General features: G+C 36.6%; 1 protein-coding gene across 3 annotated transcripts; it reads right to left on the reverse strand.

The window, feature by feature from the left end:
* Positions 1-1,195: 1,195 nt before the first annotated feature.
* Positions 1,196-17,659, reverse strand: LOC123551992 (ubiquitin-associated domain-containing protein 1-like). Of its 3 annotated transcripts, none has more exons than XM_045341336.2 (10): positions 17,318-17,659; positions 14,340-14,404; positions 12,205-12,342; positions 8,982-9,084; positions 8,136-8,247; positions 7,333-7,423; positions 6,437-6,589; positions 4,644-4,730; positions 4,289-4,427; positions 1,196-2,262 (listed from the first exon to the last, which is right to left on the reverse strand). In XM_045341336.2, exons 1-10 carry the CDS (start codon positions 17,574-17,576, stop codon positions 2,096-2,098), a joined length of 1,314 nt encoding a protein of 437 aa, XP_045197271.2. In that variant the 5' UTR covers positions 17,577-17,659; the 3' UTR covers positions 1,196-2,095. The 3 variants fall into 3 exon arrangements, with proteins under 3 accessions (XP_045197271.2, XP_045197286.2, XP_045197276.2); XM_045341351.2 differs by having other exon boundaries at positions 12,205-12,318; positions 17,318-17,658; XM_045341341.2 differs by having other exon boundaries at positions 12,205-12,321; positions 17,318-17,657.
* Between the last annotated feature and the right edge of the window lie 4,134 nt (positions 17,660-21,793).

The raw sequence follows: 21,793 nt of genomic DNA on the forward strand, positions 1-21,793 counted from the left end.
CCTTCTGTGCATCTCATCATTCTTTACATTGGTGTAAAGTTTCATAGACCTTGAATTGCTTAACCCTCACCATGCTGGACACGATTGATCCTGCCTTTGCAACCAGGGTAGATCATCATCTGCACTGTTCGCTATTCAGTCAGTATCTTTTTGGTAAGCACCCCTTTTAACCGTTAATGGTACTGTCCAAATTGGAAGATTGACAATTTTGTTATAGAGATTTAGCAGGGTAAGGGTTAACAGTTGATACATGAAAATGGATGGATGGACAAAGTAACAGATATACCTTGTTTCAGGGGAATGTAAAATATTTTATGGTAGTGTTTGAACTGCTGCAAAATGCTTTCTTTATTAAATAGTTTCTTTCTGTATTTCTTGTGTACATCTGATGAAAAAAATGTAAACCATTGTGAGGGGGGATGCGAGGGCATATAGTAATTGCAGTGTCTGTCTGTCTGTCTGTCCATTCATTTGTCCCAAATTCCTGTCAGTCTGTAACTTTGCCATCCATCAAGGGATTTTAACATTACTTAAAACAAATATTCAATATTGAGACAATGGGTCATGCCCAACACCAAGAACCCCAGCTCAAAAGGTCAGTCATACTTCAGGTCATACCCCAGTAGTGTTTCTTTTCCTGTGCAGTCCATAATTCTGTCATTCTTGAAAGGATTTCAGTATTACATTGCATAAATGTATCACATATTAAAATGATGAATCATACATGTACAACATCCTTACCCCTAGTCCAAAGGCAAAGATCGCAGTCCAAGGTCAAAGGTCAATAGTTTTTTTCCTGTCTGGCCCAATCTCTTGTCATCCATATGATTTTAGTATTCCTTGACACAAATGTTACCCATAATGAGACAATGTGACATGCACAACACCCAGATTTCTCAGCGGTCAAGGTTGCACTTTAAGGTCAAAGTTCAGTAAGGTTTTTTCCTGTGCGGCTCATATTTCCACCATCAAAGGGTTTTTACAAGCCAGTTTTGGAAAAACTGGATGTATTATGGGATGTCGGGTGCCTCTGTCTGTCTGTCTGTGACTGTCTGTCTGTCTGTCCTTATTCCAGTCTGGACCATAACTTGCCCATTGGTGTATCCTGTCACCACCATCGTTCATGCACGCACACGGCCACCCATCCACCGTGCTTCCCCCCAACCTTCACACCTCCCATCATAAAAACTCCAGATGAAGTTTGATAACAAAAAACTATATTTTCACATAAAAAGCAAATATATTTCAATAACAAAATTTAACTTATTACATCATATACATATATCTATAATAAGCAACACGGTAAACTCTAGGTCATAAAATTAATATTGCATAGTAATTGGCACTTTTAAAGCTTCTGCATAACAAACACCTGTAAAATACTAACATGGTTCATGGCAGTGATACTATATTATGAGGATACTGGTATAATGAAAAATGTCTGTATTTTGCATAAGATACATAATCTTTTTCAATTAAGGTTGATTACTGCTGAATCTTTACTGTTAAATTTATACCAGTTACAAAGCCAAGGGAAAGACACATTCAGACTGTTTAACCCTTATAATGCTGGACACGACTGAATCTGCCTTTGCGACATCCGTGCAGACTGATCATGATCTGCACTGTTCGCCATTCAGTGAGTATCTTTTGGTAAGCACCCCTTTTAACAGTTAATGGAACTGTCCAAATTGAAAGATGGAAAAGTTCATTATAGAAATTTAGCAGGGTAAGGGTTAAGGCAGGTAAATGTTGGAATTAGAGCAAAAGTACAATTTGGGACCTTAGTTGACTGGCTGCTAATGGAAAGTGGCTGCTCAGTACAGATGTCCACTACGGGAGGTTTAACTGTAAAATGAAAGCCTGAACCTTGGACTCCTGACCACTTCCTCTTGTAAAGATCTATGACCAATTCAGTGGCTGATCTCTCTTCTGATCAATACTATAAAGTTTAAGATATCCTCCAAATATCTGTCATGAAAGGTATTTGCTTTACAGAATTTCATCCCTTGCTTTATGTTCTTCGAAATGTATTACCAAGAACCATGTCATGACTTTTTGCAAATATTACAAAGTTTAACTATTCAAAACAGTATCATCTAGATTTTTTCTGTTGTCTTTGGTTTTCTTCATGTTTTTGTTGTTGTTGTGAATGTTTCTCAGCATGGTATATACGCGAGACTTGGACTAGAAGTGGGGCAGTTTCAGCATCACTTAACCACTGATTGGCAGTGTGGGGGTGCTCCAACATCTGTATAAAGGCTGAAATATTAAAACTATATGTACTGCAAAAAAGAAAGTTAAATGTTTTTTAACTGACTAATGGCTATCAACCACTTTTAAAACAAGAGGGCCATGATGGCCCTATATTGCTCACCTGAGTTAAGTTGCTTGCTTGAACAAATTTCTCTGCTAAAGCTTCAAAAACCAGAAAGTAGGTCAGTAGGTCATATTCATGGTCACTGAAAGTCAGTTCTAAGATTAGTGTGCAAAACTGTATATGTCATCCAAATTTCAAGGCTGTATCTTAAAAAACAAAGTAGGTCAGTGGGTCAAGGTCACAGTCGGGTGACCCTTATCACTTTGGGTCATCAGGTAATTATAATTTAACAGTCTAGGAAATATGATCTGATAATTTCTGAAGTATTTTTTCCTATATATAACTAATGTATCAAGTGACCCCTGGGGTGGGGCCTCTTTTCACCCCAGGGGCATAATTCGAACAAACTTGTCAGAGATCTAAAAGGCAATGATACATACAAATTTTCAAAGGCATAAGCCTTGAACTTTCAGATTAGAAGATTTTTAAAGTTTTTTCCTACATATATAACACTATGTAAAACTTCGGACCCCCAGGGCAGGGCCTCTTTCACCTCAATTTTGGTATTAGTCCACTAGGCAATGCAACATACCAAATATCAAAAGCATAGGCCTTGCAGTTTCAGGCAAGAGGATTTTTAAAAGTTTTTTCTTATATATGTCTATGTAAAACTAGGGAACCCCATGGCAGGGCCTCCTTTTCACCCCTGGGGAATAATATGAACAATCTTGGTAGAGGACCACAAGGCAATGCTACATACCAAATATCAAAAGCCTACATCTTGTGGTTTCAGACAAGAAGATTTTAAAAGTTTTTTTCCTTTACAAGTCTATGTGACCCCTCTGGGTTGGGGGGGGGGGGGGCATAGTTCATCCTAGGGGGATCATTTGAAGAATCTTGGTAGAGGCCCACTAGATGATGCTACTAATAAATATCAAAGCCCTAAGTCTTATGGTTTTGGACAAGAAGATTTTCAAAAAATTTTCCCTTCACAAGTCTATATAAACCATGTGACACCCAGGCGGAGCCATATTTGACCCTAGGGGGATAATTTGAACAATCTTTGTCGAGACCCACTAGATGATGCTACATACTATATATCAAAGCCCTAGGCCTTATGGTTTTGGACAAGAAGATTTTCAAAGTTTTTCCCTATATAAGTCTACATAAACAATGTGACCCCCGGTGCAGGGCTATATTTGACCCTAGGGGGATAATTTGAACAATTATGGTAGAGACTCACTAGATGATGTTACATACCAAATATCAAAACCCTAGGCCTTGTGGTTTTGGACAAGAAGATTTTTAAAGTTTTTACTTTCGGTTGCCATGGCAACCAGAGTTCTGCATGAAATTAAATTTTTTGAACAATTTTGAAAGAGGATCACCCAAGGATCATTCCTGTGAAGTTTGGTGTAATTCTGCCAAGTGGTTTTCAAGAAGAAGATTTTTTTAGAAAATGTTGAGCGACGCACGACTGACGACGGACACTGAGCGGTCACAAAAGCTCATCATGAGCTTTTGGCTCAGGTGAGCTAAAAAGACGATGGAATTTCATTAAAATTGTGATTTAGTAAAACCTACAGGAGTTTAACATATAAAAACCCACACAAGTTAGGTAACAAACTGATGTAAACTGTTTAAACTGAAATGGCTAATAGTCAACTATAAAGACCATTTCATGTTGCTATCAGGCCTTGAGGCAATTAAATACCCTATTGTCATCTGTAATAGCACACTCATGAGGGGAGGAAAAATCTTTTCCCTTGTCAACAATTGTTCTAAAATGTCCAAATATATAGTTAAAGTTTTCTAAATCTCAGTACCAGTATATATTTACATCTTCAGAAATAAACGTAAATCCTAAAACTACTGGAAAATGTAAGAATTTCACTGTCATCCCAATGACATAATTATTTTATGTGCGAGTAAAATACTGCATTTATCTTTTAGAAATTTTAAACTTACCTAGTAAACATCTAGGATTATTTAAACCTAGCTGTACAACAGAGTTGGCCATGATGGCTTTAAACAATGGACTATCATGATCTATTCCCTCATCTACATCTTCGGATGGTGGCTTCTTGTTACTGATCAATAATTCACACTGAAATTGACGGAATGAAAGTGTACTTTAGTACATTTCTTAATATGCCCAGTAAATCGAACTATTATTATTAAAACCACAGGCAAAAAACACTAGATTATTTAAAAGTATTAAATACCATTCATCTTCCCACCATAAATCTTGTGTGACGTAACAAACCTAAAATGTCCCCACCAATACGTATGTATATTTTGATGGCAAAATTTCTATACTTACAGCAGCTTCGCCATCGTTTCTGGTGGCACGTAGAGCATCTATTACATCACTTTCATCAAAGCCCATCTCCATTAAATGTTGTAATGTCTGAAAATAAGAATTTCATATTCGCAAAATTTCAAAAAATTAATCTGCTTGTTTTGGATTTTTAGTAAGTCGGATGTATAGAAAATACATATAGTAAAGAGCTACCTTTAGACTGTCTACCATAAAGATCTATCGCTATCAACTGTATGGATGTTTTAACACCTCTAATTATCTGTAAACCTTGATGACTCTATACCTGTAACAAACACGACTTTATATGTAATCTATATCTAGGGGCAGAGATGTCAATGTTTGTTTAATTAAACACACTGCAAACACAAAAGTTATCATATCTTTAAACAGTTATGTGAATTGTTCTGTTCTTCTTAATATTATACTATCCTGTAGCTATTAAGAAAACAGTAGCAATTTTTTGTAAATATGAATGCTTCCATTTAATATGTACATTGTATAAAGACCACATGTTTTGTTTCCCATTCTAACATTTAGTGTATTTTAACCTGTGAATAAAGACCACCTCCCAATAAAGACCACTTTTTGGCTCTCCCAAGGGTGGTCTTTATAGACAGGTTTGACTGTAGTTCCTAGGAAGGTTACAATTGGAAAGCAATTGCCAGAATGACCAATAGTGTATAACCAACAGAAAATGTGACATGGGTAATTGCTAGAGATGTGCAACTTAGCCCAGGAGCATTTATACAACACAGCGGATATATCGGGTTTTCTGGTGATGTTTTTCTTTTGTCTCTGATAAAATAAAAGAAACAAGAGCTGTCTCCATAGGATGACACATGCCCCCAATGGCACTTTGAATGAATAGTTATGGCCGATGTTAGAGTTTAGGACCTTTGACCTACGGACCTGGGTCTTGCCACAACATGTCGTCTTACTGTGGTACACATTCATGCCCAATAATTTTAAAATCCATGCATGAATGACAAAGATACGGACCGGACACGCCCATCAATGCACTATCATGAAATATGACCTTTAACGTCTAAGTGTGGCCTTGACCTTTGAGCTACAGACCTGGATCTTGCTTGCGACACGTCATCTTACTGTGGTACACATTCATGCCAAGTTATTTGAAAATCCATCCATGGATGACAAAGATATGGACCAGACACAAATGCACTATCATGAAATATGACTTTTAACGTCTAAGTGTGACCTTGACCTTTGAGTTTCGGACCTGGGTCTTGCGTGCGACATGTCGTCTTACTGTGGTACACATTCATGCCAAGTTATTTGAAAATCCATCCATGGATGACAAAGATATGGACCGGACACGAATGCACTATCATGAAATATGACTTTTAACGTCTAAGTGTGACCTTGACCTTTGAGCTACGGACCTGGGTCTTGCGTGGGACATGTCGTCTCACTGTGGTACACATTCATGCCAAGTTATTTGAAAATACATCCATGGATGACAAAGATATGGACCGGACATGAATGCACTATCATGAAAAATGACATTTAACGTCTAAGTGTGACCTTGACCTTTGAGCTACGGACCTGGGTCTTGCGCGCGACATGTCGTTTTACTGTGGTTCACACTCATGCCAAGTTATTTGAAAATCCATCCATTGATGACAAAGATATGGACCAAACACGAAAATTGCGGACAGACCAACAGACTGACAGACGGTTCAAAAACTATATGCCTCCCTTCGGGGGCATAAAAACACTTCAACAGTGTGATAAGCAATACCGATATCCTTAGTCGACTTCAAAGAACTAACCTTTTGATTTGGCCTAAATTCTCGTTTTCTATATGCTCTCAGTGACTTGAGAATATTAGAGACTCTACAAGGTGATGCTATCTGTCCATCTACAGAAGTACTAGCATTTGCTGGCAATCCTGTCTGACCCCCGACAGCACCATCATCTTTCTCCTGTAAACAGAAGTTTCATCAATTTAGAAGGATTTAATTCTCTAATTTTATATCCAAAAAACAAAACAGATCATGATGTGTGTGTATAAACAGGGTTGTATTTGAACACAATAAGGTCTAAAAAAATTAGGTCGGAAACAAATTTTTTTTGAAATTTTTTTTTGAGACTTTTCGGAAATTATTTTTATGTCAAAAAATGAACACAAATAAGTGGGTTATGCCTTTAAAGCATCAGTTAGTTGATTTCTAACATCACTGATCATGTTTAAAGCATAAAAAGTGAAGTTTTGCAACTTTTTGTTAAAAAGTTTAACAACATATTCTCCAAGGCCATAAAAACATTTAGAGTCGGGCCAAAAATTTAGGGTAGGTAGGGATACCGGAAACCAACAAATGTTTTTTTTTTACGCCTAAATGTATAATCAGCCATAGTATGAATTTATCCTTCCATTAGATGACTGGCATTTTTTAAAACCATTACTACATGACATTTAATCGTACAAGTAGCTCTACATATACAGTTTTTATATCAAGCCAAAATGAGGACATTATATTGAGATATTCTGAACTTACATACTAAAGTCTAATGCTCACAGTTTATCTTTAAGACAAAGTTTCAATAAGGAGCTTGAACCGAACATAAATCACCTAATTACTCTACCAGGAAAACTTATCTAAATCTTACCCTTCACAGACAAACACTGTATAGTACTCTATCCTGAAAGCTTATCTGCTAATCTTACCTCATCTGAAGACTCCTGTGGTAATGGATCATCTATATCTGGATCATTCTCATGCTGCAACAACCATTCCATAGCCGATACAACAGACATCCTGTACATTTATACAGTGAATTTGTTTGATTTTGGTTCAGGGCCATTTTTCAACAGTATTTAAAGCTATATTTAGTGATGCAGTTAACCTTACCATTATTCTGGCCTGCTTTACTGGTACTAACCAGTTCTTCACAAGTAACAGCCAACTTCTCCACTTGAATCTTGGAGTGGGGGGGGGGGAGCAAAAAGAACAGGACAAGTCATATAACTTTAGCTTGAATCTCGAAGTGGCGGTGGGGGGGGGGGGGGGGGGACAGCAATATCTAAAGCATGTTATTGCAGTTGCTGGCTGCCAAACAATGGCTATCAGCTAAGTAAATAGACATATTCAGTTGCAGCCTTTTAATTCTTCAAACATTCAAAACGTTTCAAGTTCTTATTGAAATTCTACAAGTATGTTAATTTCTTTCATTTTTTAACTTGAAAGGTTTTCAATGTAGTGCACCAGTAATGACAATTGTTAATTTCATTTTATAACACATTCTCAGAATATCATTTCAACATTTTCTGGTAAGTATGAAAAGCCATGTGTTTTTCTGAGTAACATTCATGGCCAAAGAGTGTTGAAGTAAGATACCGAGATAACTTATTCAAATGGAAATTGCCAGGCCTCATTTCCAGTCCACTATCTTAAACAAGCTACATATTTGGGTTTATTTTCTACACTCTAATGAATATTTAAATGACTCAAAATTCCTTAAGGAACCTACTTGTTAAGTAACAGAGCCTTTTTAGCTCTGTTCTCCTGAAAGCCCATATCAGTAAGCTGTTTAACACAGTCTTCATCTATCTTGCTCACCTGTGGTTGTTCACTAAGTATCTCTGAAATACAACAGTATTATGATAATATACATGAAGCCTTTCATAAATTGCCAGTCCATAGTTTGTGCTATAGTCTATAGTTAAACGCTGAATTTTGCGGGGCTAAAGTCAAAATTTGATGAAGTAAAATATTATGAACCAGGGTTTTTTCTAGCTAATTTGGGAGCATAGCCTGTACCCCCAGAATTGGGAATTTTGGCGCGTAAATGTTCCAAATTGGGAAATATTTAGTCCCATAAGATATAGTAAGGATGTGTGTAAGCACTTTCTCATACACTTATTTCACATTGTAGAACATCTTTAACATACTTCCATTACGAAATTGTCCATAACTTGGTCAATTTTTGTGCAATTTTGATGAAATTTTTTTCAGAATGTAGGTTGGGAATTTTTGCATTAATTTTGGGAAAAATACAATCATACTTTTTGGCACTGGGAATATTGCCGAATAACGGCTATAAAAACGGCCAAAAAAAACCCCTGTGAACATTTTATTTTCTGAAGTCATGTAATTAAACAGATATTGAATGGCTTGCTACTCAATAGTCAAATCTATCTGACACAAATGGAACAGATTTCTCATAAGAAGAACTAAATTGTACCTGTATATTGATAAAGAACACGATACAATAGTTTCATGCTTAGCCCTCATAATGTACCTGTACAAAGCAGAAAGTTTTGTTTTCAAAAACAGGAGATGCAGAAGAAATGGAATGTCCTTGAGTAAAATTTACCTTCAGCTTGTGAAAATATTTTTGAGGCTTCTGGATTCAGGCAAAGAAGTTTCTGTGATACCTCAATAAGGGATATCAGAATTTTCCGCAACTCCGTCTGAAACTAAATAAAATTGCACTGGTAAATTATACTATCAAAATGAAACACCCAGGAAAAACACACTGTGAGTACATCTAATGGTATAGTTTTATCACAGCGATTTTTTTTTTAAACAAACCAACAAGAATTTTTATAGAATGATGCAGTAAATTTAGTTGCTTCGACTCTTTGTTCTGCACTTTCCACAGTGATTCTAGAAACATGAAATATTAGTACATTGTAAATAAATTGGGCCAATAAGAAATAATTTCTAAAGCACTATGTGAAGCATAATGTTGATTGAGGTATTATCCAACATGGCGGTTCTTTCAGACAAGCCAATAAACATCTCCTATTGGTTAGTTATGACTGATCACAGGTCACATGTTTTTTTAGTGTTTTTTTATGCCCCCGAAGGGAGGCATATAGTTTTTGAACCGTCTGTCGGTCTGTCCGCAATTTTCGTGTCCGGTCCATATCTTTGTCATCCATGGATGGATTTTCAAATAACTTGGCATGAATGTGTACCACAGTAAGACGACATGTCGCGCGCAAGACCCAGGTCCGTAGCTCAAAGGTCAAGGTCACACTTAGACTTTAGTCATTTTTCATGATAGTGCACTGATGGGCGTGTCCGGTCTGTATCTTTGTCATCCATGGATGGATTTTCAAGTAACTATGAATAAATGTTCGGCAAAGTAAGACAACTTGTCGCGCGCAAGACCCAGGTCTGTAGCTCAAAGGTCAAGGTCACACTTAGATGTTAAAGGTCATATTTCATGATAGTGCATTGATGGGCGTGCCCGGTCCATATCTTTATTAGCTCACCTGAGCAATGCTCAGGTGAGTTTTTCTGATCTGATGTGATAGAGGCTGTATTTTTCCACTGATCTTCATGAAATTTTGTCAGAATGATAACCTTGATGAAATCTAGGCCAAGTTCGAAAATGGGTCACCCGGGGTCAAAAACTAGGTCACTAGGTCAAATCAAGGAAAAACCTTGTGTATGCGATAGAGGCTGTATTTTTCATTTTATCTTCATGAATTTTGGTCAGAATGATTACCTTGATGAAATCTAGGCTGAGTTCGAAAATGGGTTATCTGGGTTAAAAAGTAGGTCACTAGGTCAAATCAAAGAAAAACCTTGTGTATGCGATAGAGGCTGTATTTTACAACTGATCTTCATGAAATTTTGTCAGAATGATAACCTTGCTGAAATCTAGACCAGTTTCAAAAATGGGTCATCTGGGGTCAAAAACTAGGTCACTAGGTCAAATCAAAGAAAAACCTTGTGTATGCGATAGAGGCTGTATTTTTCAATTGATCTTCATGAATTTTGGTCAGAATGATTGCCTTGATAAAATCTAGGTCAAGTTTGAATATGGGTCATTGGGGATCAAAAACTAGGTCTATAGGTCAAACCAAATAAAAACCTTGTGTATGCAATAGGGGCTGCATTTTTCACCGGATCTTCATGAAATTTTATCAGAATATTTGTCTATATGAAATCTAGGTGGATTTTGAATATGGGTCATATGGGATAAAAAACTAGGTCACCCGGTCAATTTAAAGAAAAACCTTGTGTATGCAATAGGGGCTGCAATTTACACTGGATTCTCATAAAATTTAGTCAGAATGATTGCCTTGACAAAATCTAGGTCATTTTAGAATATGGGTCATCTGTGGTCAAAAACTAGGTCACTAGGTCAAATCAAAGAAAAACCTTTGTATATGCAACAGAGACTGTATTTTTCAATTGATCTTCATGAAATTTGGTCAGAATGCTAGCCTTGATGAAATAAAGGTCAAGTTTGGATATGGGTCACCTGGGGTGAAAAACTAGGTTGCTAGGATATATCAAAGAAAAATGTTTTGTATGCGATAGAGGCTGTATTTTTTAATCGAGGTTGATGGAATTTAGTCAGAATGATTGCCTTGATCAAATCTAGGTCAGATTCGAATGTAGGTCATCTTAGCTCAAAAACTAGGTCACTAGGTCAAATTGAAGAAAATGCTTGTTTACACTTAAGAGACCAAATTTTTGATCCAATCTTAATGAAAATTGGTCAGAATATTTGTTTCCATGAAATCACTATGTCAAACATGTTTACACTGTTATGGTGTGTTTATCAGGTGAGCGACCTAGGGCCATCTTGGCCCTCTTGTTCATGCATGGATTTTAAAATTATTGGGCATGAATGTGTACCACAGTAAGACGACGTGTCGCGCGCAAGACCCAGGTCCATAGCTCAAGTCAAGGTCACACTTAGACGTTAAAGGTCATATTTCATGATAGTGCAATGATGGGCGTGTCCGGTCCATATCTTTGTCATTCATGCATGGATTTTAAAATAACTATGCATGAATGTGTGGCACAGTAAGACAATGTGTCGCGCGCAAGACCCAGGTCCATAGGACAAAGGTCCTAAACTCTAACATCGGCCATAACTATTCATTCAAAGTGCCATCGGGGGCATGTGTCATCCTATGGAGACAGCTCTTGTTTCCAATATAATAACAATGATCAGTAAAGGCAGCAACAGAAAATGTTACAAAAGTAGCACAAAACAAACTGCATACATATAATTAATCCTATTCTGGAAAATAAATCTCCAAAGAAATATTTCTACAAATATTTGAAATCAATTATTATGATGTGCATGAATAGTTAATTTTCATGGAAAATTGTAAAATGATATGAAAGTGTCCTCAGATTGGCTATATTTCATAATTACTGAGAAATGCTCAATATGGGGTAATATCGGACAGAATATCAAAAACAGAAGTGGTTACAAATCTGGCGCTCAATACAAAACCATTATTCTACAAGTACCAAATACATATCGAACCAAGACTAGAGATTTTGTGTTTGTTACATTGAGCTCAACTTTTCTCAGCGCTTGACTTTGCCAGTAAAAGGGGCTTTACTCAATCAAATATATAATCAGAGTTATGGGGATTGTTTCTTCTGGTGTAGACTTTGATAGTAAATAAATGTCAATTGATTTGATAGTAACAGAGATATTTGACTTTATCTAAAACTTCCACCAACGGCAACGCCGGGGCGAGTGCAAAAGCTCTTCTTCGAAAAGTCTAGTTCAAAAGGATTTATGAAATGCATCTAAATCTGCTGCAAATACTTACATCTATAGCAGTGGCAAGAACGGAAGAACTTGTGGCTGGTTTCTCAAACCTCTGTACTGATGATGTTGCTTTTTTTATTTCCTCGGCATTTGGGCCTCGCTTCGCTTCTTCAGACTTCTGAAACATAGCCATCAGAGTCTGAAAACCATTAACTATATTTGTTCTTAATCAGAGTCTGAAAACCATTAACTATATTTGTTCTAAATCAGTCTGAAAACCATTAATTACATTTGTTCTAAATCAGAGTCTGAAAACCATTATTTACATAAATTTGTTCTAACTCTCAGAGTCTGAAAACCATTAACTACATTTGTTCTAAATCAGGTGCTGAAAACCATTAACTACAAAATCAGACATCAGGAAAACTGTGAAATTGTCCATAATAAAACCTATGGTCTTATATATCAGCATTATCAGTGTATTTTTTAACCCTTACCCTGCTAAATTTCTATAATGAACTTGCCCATCTTTCAAGTTGGACAGTACCATTACTGAAACAAGAGCTGTCCGTAAGACAGCCAAGCTCGACTATTCGAAATATTGTCCCAGAAGCAGGAAAATATTACCCAAAAAGGTTAAATATCAGAAGAGTTTTAAGTTCAAAAGGGGACATAATTTGACCAAAATGCATATCAGAGTTATGGGACTTGCTGCCATCAACTAGTTTTATAACCCCGAAGGCACATGTGAAGTTTCAATTCAATATCTGCATTAGTTTTGGAGATAGTAACTTGCATGTAAAACTTTAACCAGAATTTTCTAAGTCCAAAAGGGGGCTTAATTTGCTCAAAAATACATGTCAGAGTTATGGAACTTGACCCAGTGAGGTTGGTAATTGACCTAGAAAAAAAAAAAATAAGTTTCAAATCTATATGCCTTTTAGTAATAGCTGTATGTACTTGCACGCAAAACTTTAACCAGAATTTTCTAAGTCCAAAAGGGGGCATAATTTGGCCAAAATGAAGGTCAGTGTTATGGGACTTGGTGTTATCAACTAGTAACCCCGAAGACACATGTGAAGTTTCAATTCAATATCTGCATTAATTTTGGAGATAGTAACTTGCATGTAAAACTTTAACCAGAATTTTCTAAATCCAAAAGGGGGCATAATTTGCTCAAAATACATGTCAGAGTTATGGAACTTGACCCAGTGCAGTTGTCAATTGACCTAGAAAAAGAAAAAATAAGTTTCAAAGCTATTTGCCTTTAAATGATAGCTGTATGTACTTGCATGCAAAAACTTAACCAAGGTGTGACGCCGACGCCGACACCGACACCAGGGTGAGTAGTAGAGCTGTCATCGATAGAAATGATATCAATGTATCAACGATATTTTTTTGTCGATTGATTATCGATTCCCATTTTCAAAAATCGATATTTTACAGAGAGAAAAACTATCCAAATAAACACTACCTCAGACCCTAAAAAACAACTTAATTTCACAAAGTTGTAAATTTGGATGAATGCAAAAAAGGAGTGAAGGCAAAATAAAAATGAAAGATGTTATTAATTTTTATTTATTTCTTTTATTTCATAAATACAAATACAACACAATCAAACAGAAATATGAAAAGTAGGCAGTAAAACTAAAAATAGCATTTACAGGAAGGTATATAGTATGCATATGAACAAACGGGTCGTTAATCTAACTTAATAATCGATATATCGATGTATCGTCGATATTTGTCTTCTGATATATCGGTATCGTCGATATGCCTAAGACCCAATCAATGACAGCCCTAGTGAGTAGAATAGCTAGACTATTCTTCAAACAGTCGAGCTAAAAAGAGGTGCTTACCAAAAGATATTGACTGAATGGCGAATAGTGAGGATCATGATCAGACTGCACATATGTGCAACCTGATCATGCTCTGCACTGGTCGCAAAGACAGAATCAATCGTGTCCAGCATGATATGGGTTAAACGAAGTTACTTCCTTTTAAAGACGGCCAGTTTCCTATTTAAAGTAATATTGTAACCAGATATCATCCTGAGTTAATTCTTCAGAACAACAAAATCAAAGTTGGATATTTTCTCCGCCTTGGTCAAAATGACCAGGGGGCAGGCAGGAGAGGCAGACCAATACACTTTTAGAGATCTAACTTTTGCTGTAATTTTCAGCATTTATTACTTACAGCTTTGTCTGCCCCTTTCTCAAACTGTGATGGCTGTAGTCTTCTCTTTAGCAGCAAAACTTCATCTATGGAATGACAAGTTTGTTTAAATAATCAAGAAACCTATAACTTAAAACATCCATGAAAAGGCTGTAGGCATCCTTGAATTATCAATCACTCAAATTATGTTAAACTTCATTATTATATCATACTAATTTTTATAGGACCCTTTTAATGGGATCAACTTACTTAAATTGCTCACTTTTTTGTTTGTCGTTACTTTCAAAAATGTTGAAATATTTCTTTCAGTAATATAAATTTTCCATGGCTGAGTTTGTCTGAAATGCTTTTTGACCTCATGTAGACCATGCATTGAAAATGGTGGGGAAACTTAATACCCAGTCTCAGATGTCACCCTTACTGAATACTGCTGGAAAGAACTCTCTTAACATGGAAAATACTACAATGATTATTTCTGTGGAAAAGACCAAAATTAAATATCCTTGAATCATGATCAAGGTTTCCCATCAGAAAGGCAGTGCCTAATTTCATATTAGGGAAATAAAAAAACACCTGTCATAATTTGTTTTTATGCCCCCGAAGGGAGGCATATAGTTTTTGAACCGTCTGTCCGTCTGTCGGTCTGTCAGTCTGTCAGTCTGTCCGCAATTTTCGTGTCCGGTCCATATCTTTGTCATCGATGGATGGATTTTCAAATAACTTGGCATGAATGAGTACCACAGTAAGACGACATGTCGCGCGCAAGACCCAGGTCCGTAGCTCAAAGGTCAAGGTCACACTTAGACATTAAAGGATAGTGCATTGATGGGCGTGTCCGGTCCATATCTTTGTCATCGATGGATGGATTTTCAAATAACTTGGCATGAATGTGTACCACAGTAAGACGACGTGTCGCGCGCAAGACCCAGGTCCGTAGCTCAAAGGTCAAGGTCACACTTAGACTTTAAAGGATAGTGCATTGATGGGCGTGTCCGGTCCATATCTTTGTCATCCATGGATGGATTTTCAAATAACTTGGCATGAATGTGTACCACAGTAAGACGACGTGTCGCGCCAAGACCCAGGTCCGTAGCTCAAAGGTCAAGGTCACACTTAGACGTTAAAGGATAGTGCATTGATGGGCGTTGTCCGGTCCATATCTTTGTCATCCATGGATGGATTTTCAAATAACTTGGCATGAATGTTTACCACAGTAAGACGACGTGTCGTGCGCAAGACCCAGGTCCGTAGCTCAAAGGTCAAGGTCACACTTAGACGTTAAAGGTCATTTTTCATGATAGTGCATTGATGGGCGTGTCCGGTCCATATCTTTGTCATTCATGCATGGATTTTAAAATAACTACGCATGAATATGTGACACAGTAAGACGACGTGTCGCGCGCAAAACCCAGCTCCGTAGGTCAAAGGTCCTAAACTCTAACATCGGCCATAACTATTCATTCAAAGTGCCATCGGGGGCATGTGTCATCCTATGGAGACAGCTCTTGTTTGTTTAGATTTAAGGTTAATTATTCCCTAACGCATAAATTGTGCACATCTGAAACTACACTATCTGGTAACAAAGAACTTAGCCTGGGAATCCAGTCTGCCAATTTCTAACTTTTTTTTTCTACCTGCAAATTGACAGCCTGGGGAAACCTGTTTTCCGACCGCAGCGCCACCTATATTACATCCGAAATATGCGGGTGTTTAATAAAGAACGATAACTTTTGAAAGCAATAATCCATGACTAAAAATAGAAACGGAATTCTCACGGAAAAAACAAGAGTCGGAATCGTGTTCTTCCGAAAGTTTCCGGGCCATAGACCAATACCAGTTTGTACCTCCCATAGCTTTTCCAGCAAGTTGTAACAACTTTTAAATATGTCAGTATAAACTTAAATTTGCGTAATAGCTATCAAGATGTTATTTTAATGCAGACCTAGTGATCTACGAAAATTGTCGAAATTTCGGCAGCATAGCCTCGTTTTCGATTCAGACAAGCCAAATATGATCACATGTTAATTAGGCTAATTATAGAAAATCGATAATCAGTAGTTACATGGAAACTCCTTCAGATTTCCCCAGGCGTTGATAATATCAGAAACTCGATGAATGCCAATTAACACCAATTAGCGCAAATTAAGTGATATCTTTAATGCATAAATATTAGGTATGATTTCTTCTGACAAAGCACAAATATTATCAACGGCTTCCCAGGCTACAAAGAACTTTAAAATGCACAGGAAAGCATGCCATCTTGTGTATAGGGGACATGACCCTTACGAAATGGTCAAAAAGATGTGAACATGCCGCGAATATACCTATTTGCAGGAAGTTTTCGCAGAATATTCGCTGCTACCAGGGATCATGCCGTGATTGATTTTATAATAGTTTGTGGGATATTTGCAGGAAGACTAATGATCACGGGTTTCGGAAGACATCATGTCTTTCCATAGAAATTAAGACTCAAATTAGCTTAAGAAACGATTTCCATTCATAATACACAATACACAGCATGTCATCAACCAAGGGATTAGCCGGTCACCACCATCAATGTTCAATTCGACATCCCTTACTATTCCTACCATCCCTTAATTGCCGTCATAAACTGATAGTGTATTTAAACGCTGCCGCCTGCCTCTTGATATTTTAATTTAGTTTAAACATGCAATGACAGCTTTGAATGTAGAAGGCGTGACATATTTTACCAGCAAAATTATTAAGCTCCGCCTTTACACCTGATGACATACGTCAACGTTGACTGAAGTAATTATGTACATGAAAATTAACCAGAATGAAATGATCATTTTATTTATGATTTCATGGCTTTTTAACACTTATTCCAAACTTTTAAGATAAAGTCTTTAAGTCTTTCGATACAGCCAATGCTTAGATCAAGAAAATGGTGTTTTCAAATCCTGGTGAAGTACGTCTCCCACCTGTTCAAAGTTCTACCAGATTACCAGACAATCATGCAGAACAGTAAAAAAATTTACCATTATCTTGAACATCTTGTTCAGCAAGTGTTTTATCATCTTCTAATGATTTGCAAGTCCTGACCAGTACAACCTTGTAATACAATGATTCCTTCATGCTGCCAGTTGGATCCTGCAAAAGGTTTCCAAGAGCTGCAACTTTCAAGGTGTCAATTTTTGAATCTGGACATACTGATAGGATTATATCGGTGCCATCTGGACAGGTAACCCTAATCTTCATGTCAGAAGACGGGAAAATGTTAGTATCTGACACAAACATCGAAAGAGTTGTTGTAACTTCGAAAAAAAAAGTGTTGTGATCTTCAGCACAGACGCTTGCAATGACAGAGAATCGAAGTTATCGGAAAGTTTGGACTGTTACCCGTACTATTCCGTACAATTTTGAACCACAAAAAAAAAAAAAAAACTGTGCTAGACCAAATAATTAATAGATACATATTTATACATTCTGATTTATTCAGTGCATAAACAAAAAATAAAAATCTTTACATTCTGTGTGTATAATAATAAATGGAACAAGTGTGCGCTAAGACTGATCTCAAAAAGGAGGTAATAAAAATACAGTGATCGTATGCCAGAGATTCGATCTCACAAACACGTTGCACAGTAAGATTATAAAAGGCATGTTCATAAATAAGAGTCGTAACAACATAATGTTCAAACAAAATGTTGTAAATATAGTATGTAATGTCTCTAAAATGATTGAAAATATGGTCTCAAAAGTCATGTGCCATATTGACAGAAATTATCTCCTATGCCAACATGGCTAAAGTGCAATACATAGCTGTGAAACACAACTTATATGTTTCGCACAAGAGGCTTCCGACAGTCTTAAGAATAGCCAACCAAAATTGGTACCACAGTAATTAAGTTTCGAAAAGCTTTTAATAGGGGTGACCATCATATTTTTTAACTGGTCTGTAGACAAGCTCGAATACCATGAGAATCAACATATTAGCTTTAAAGTTGATCAAATCATTCCTCAATGGCATCAATGTCAAAATGTCTCAATAACATACCCGAAATGAGTACAATGGTCAGTTATCTATTGATAAACGATCAGTCTGAACAGTTGTTTGAAATACTTAACTGACAATCCATTGTTTAACACCGTATCCAAAATTCAAAACTGTCATGATATATTTTTGTAAATAAATATTTTATACATACAAGGAACCTCATTTACTGCTCATACACTTATTTAATGTTCTAACTACACGCATTTATTTACCAGTAAGAATTCTGTTCTTTGTATGAACTTCCTGAAAATATTGGGACACAAATAAAATCATTATTTCAGAATATTAAACTCTTTTCAAGATTCTAAACCAGGATATCCCTCAAAATATGGTTCTCTATTCTATCCTCTTTAGTCATATCTCAAGTCTGCCTCTTCAAAGCCTTTTGTATAGACCCACCCGCTTTAGGGTCACATTACCCTATAAAGTAAATCTAGCTGCTTAGAGAGATAGCCATCATGGGGTATTAATATCCATGGTAAGAAATGTAACACAATGAATTCAACAAACAATCTATTCACTTCTACGATTTTAATATCTATAAAGCATACAGTTACATCATACAAAACTCTTTCAAAGAAATGTAACTGATTAGAATCAAGTGAGTGACAGTGTTTTGTTTACAATGTCAGTCACTTTCCTCAAGGCACGGAAGTAATATTATAAGATCCTTTCACTGGTTGTAGGTGCAGATGGGAATATCCGGCCTCGAGGGTAACTGTTTAGGCGGTAACGAGGCTCCTTGCCGAGTTACCGCCTAAACAGTTACCCGAGAGCCGGATATTTCCATCTGCACCTATAACCAATGACATAATCTTTTTCTTGCATACCGATTTCAAGAAATAATAATAAAAATAAAATCAATCGAACGGCTTTCTTTTTAGAACTATTTCATATGGCAGTGTATTTAAACAAAGCGCGGGAAACCAACGTCAGTAAACAGGAAAGACGTCATGACGTTTCAGAACAAATAACAATGTTTAGTTCCGGTTTTGTTTTATCCGTTGCAGCGTAACGTTATGAATTTTTGATAAATTAACGTGATTTGAATCGAGAAATATACTATCAGGAACCAATAGGAACTGTCAAGGTATTGAATTTTTATTCCGTTTTTTAAATAAGATATATATTACTAAACATAAATCTTCTACATATATGTTGTTCGTAATACGTCATTTACAGCACGAGAGTCATCTTACACCCCGGGGTGTAAGATGGATTTTTCCAGCACTGGTAAAGATACCGGAAATCCCCGTCTGGTATGCAAGAATAAACCAATTTACATCTATCTCCAGATGTAGATAAACAACCTTTATAAAGAATGAGTAATTTGAAACTGCAGTAACTCGCATCTATACAAAGAGTGTGTTTACCAGTTTTCACAAATGATGAATTGTATTGAAAGATTTGGAAAAGCAAAAAATATACGGCAAAGTTGACCTTCTCAGGGGAGTCTGACTAGTGTCATTTTACTTACAGAACAAATTAGATATCAGCCTTCGATATACCAACTGGCTTAAATAACAGTTACTGTACAATTTTATGTCGCTTGGGAAGCTTCTATCAAAAGGTAACTGTACCATGCTAATTTGACAATTCTCGATACCGTTAATTGATACTGTTGTTGGACAGGATGAAACCATTTGCAGCTAGACTAGATTTCATAAAGATAAGCATTCAGATAAAGCTTAATGTATATTGTAGACCAAGTAGAAAATGTGACCTCAACATTGATAACAATGTTTTTCTATGACTTGACCTTGTTTTCTTATCAACTACCAGTCTCGAACGTAACAAAAATTTCTAAAATGCATCTATTATGGCCAAGTTTCATGCATATCAGGAAGAACATAGCTCACTGGAGAGTAAGCAAATTTTAGTTATGATTTGACTCAGATACTTTGTTTCTGACTCCAGGTCACCTAATTTCGAACTTAATCTAGACTAAGATGTAATGAAAATAAACATTTTGACCTGGTCTTATATAGAAGGTTACCAGTGTTGTTTAATGTTCTAGTCGTTAGGCACCATGGTGTTGAATAAATGCATATGTGTGATAGCGGTCTCCTCAAGCCTAATCTTGGACACAAGGGATGTTGTACATTACAATACCTTTCAAGAGCAGACTCGGTAGTTGCGAGTCTGCTATTATTTGCTTCGTTGTGTTCTATGCTTCCAAAAGATCTTTTTTTTTTTAAATATGAGTGCACCTAATGACCTAGTTTTAACCCAACATGACCCAATTTCACCGTGAAATGTACAAGCGTTCTCAAGCTATTGATAGGCCAATGTGACCTCGGTCTTAAAAGTCCTAGTAAAGTGTGTCATCTACTAATTGGCAGTTACCATAACAACTTTGAAGTTTGCATGACAATGTGTTTTCTTTTCCCAACATCACTGTGACCTTGTCCTTTGACCATAGGTTATTAAGAGTCAAATAAAAATATCGAGAGTGACTGTTGTAGACCAAAACAATCTTAATTTTTTATTCCGTTTTCAGTCAAAAGGTAACGGTGACATTGACTTTTGACCTACTTATCCATAAAACACTTTATGTTATCTAATAACCTTATTTCGTTTTGGGGTTAACATCGTTTTTCAACAGGATTTCAGTTTAATGTAAAGGTGGATGTTTAAATAATAACCCCGAAAGAAAGAAGGGGCCATATGCTGAACGAAGACAATCATGCTATGCAGTTTGGTGTCTTCTCCGGGTATAAACCCGTGACCACTTTTTGTTTCAAGTCATGATGACCTTGATCTCCGTCTCCTTAAAGGTATCGTCTAATGACCACAATCACAATAGTAAGTGTGATGGCTGTAGTCCAAAGCATTCTGCAGCTATTGATAAAAAACTTTGTGTGTCTTTAGTAAATGTGACCTTGACCATCGATCCACTGACAGGTAAAAACAAAATAGATCATCTTTGGTTAAAGGCAATGCTTCAAGGCAGGTGTTCTGGTTCTAGGCCAAAGCATAATCATTATTCCAATCGTTGATTCGAAAATGATTTCAGTGTGGAAGTCATCATGATCTCATGACCATAGACATTTGCTTGCTGTAGGTTTTAACGTTCTTCAGCTATGTCTCAAGATAATTGTGGTCTTGACATTTTAGCGCGTACTAAGTACCTCAGGCAAGCAGTCTATGTGATATTATCGCTGTAGGCCACAGCTTCCTCTATTTACTGGCTTACAACAAATTGGCACAGTGATCGACCTGAGCAAGACTAGTCATAGCTTCTACTCCGTCTGAACAGTTGATCGCATGTATTGACATACTGCCGCTTGACTAAGGTCCAATAGGGGTAGCCGATTTCTGAGCTCTATGTATAGAACTAGAGCAAAACAAGATACCTTTTTTTCAAAGGGGACCATTAATATATGAATTATGATTTGAGTAATTTCATTCATATTCAGTTATGAATATAGAGGAAATTCGTTTGCTTCAGTGCAAG

Source organism: Mercenaria mercenaria, chromosome 15 (genome assembly GCF_021730395.1).
Source record: "Mercenaria mercenaria strain notata chromosome 15, MADL_Memer_1, whole genome shotgun sequence".
Taxonomy (NCBI): domain Eukaryota; kingdom Metazoa; phylum Mollusca; class Bivalvia; order Venerida; family Veneridae; genus Mercenaria; species Mercenaria mercenaria.

Coding starts and splice junctions, on each gene's coding strand:
- LOC123551992 (XM_045341336.2), bottom strand. CDS start 17,576: ATGTTTGTGTCAGATACTAACATTTTCCCGTCTTCTGACATGAAGATT. Junction 4,731..6,436: donor AATTTAGGCCAAATCAAAAG/GTTAGTTCTTTG, acceptor TCTTATTTTCAG/ACATTACAACATTTAATGGA. Junction 4,428..4,643: donor GAAACGATGGCGAAGCTGCT/GTAAGTATAGAA, acceptor CGTCAATTTCAG/TGTGAATTATTGATCAGTAA.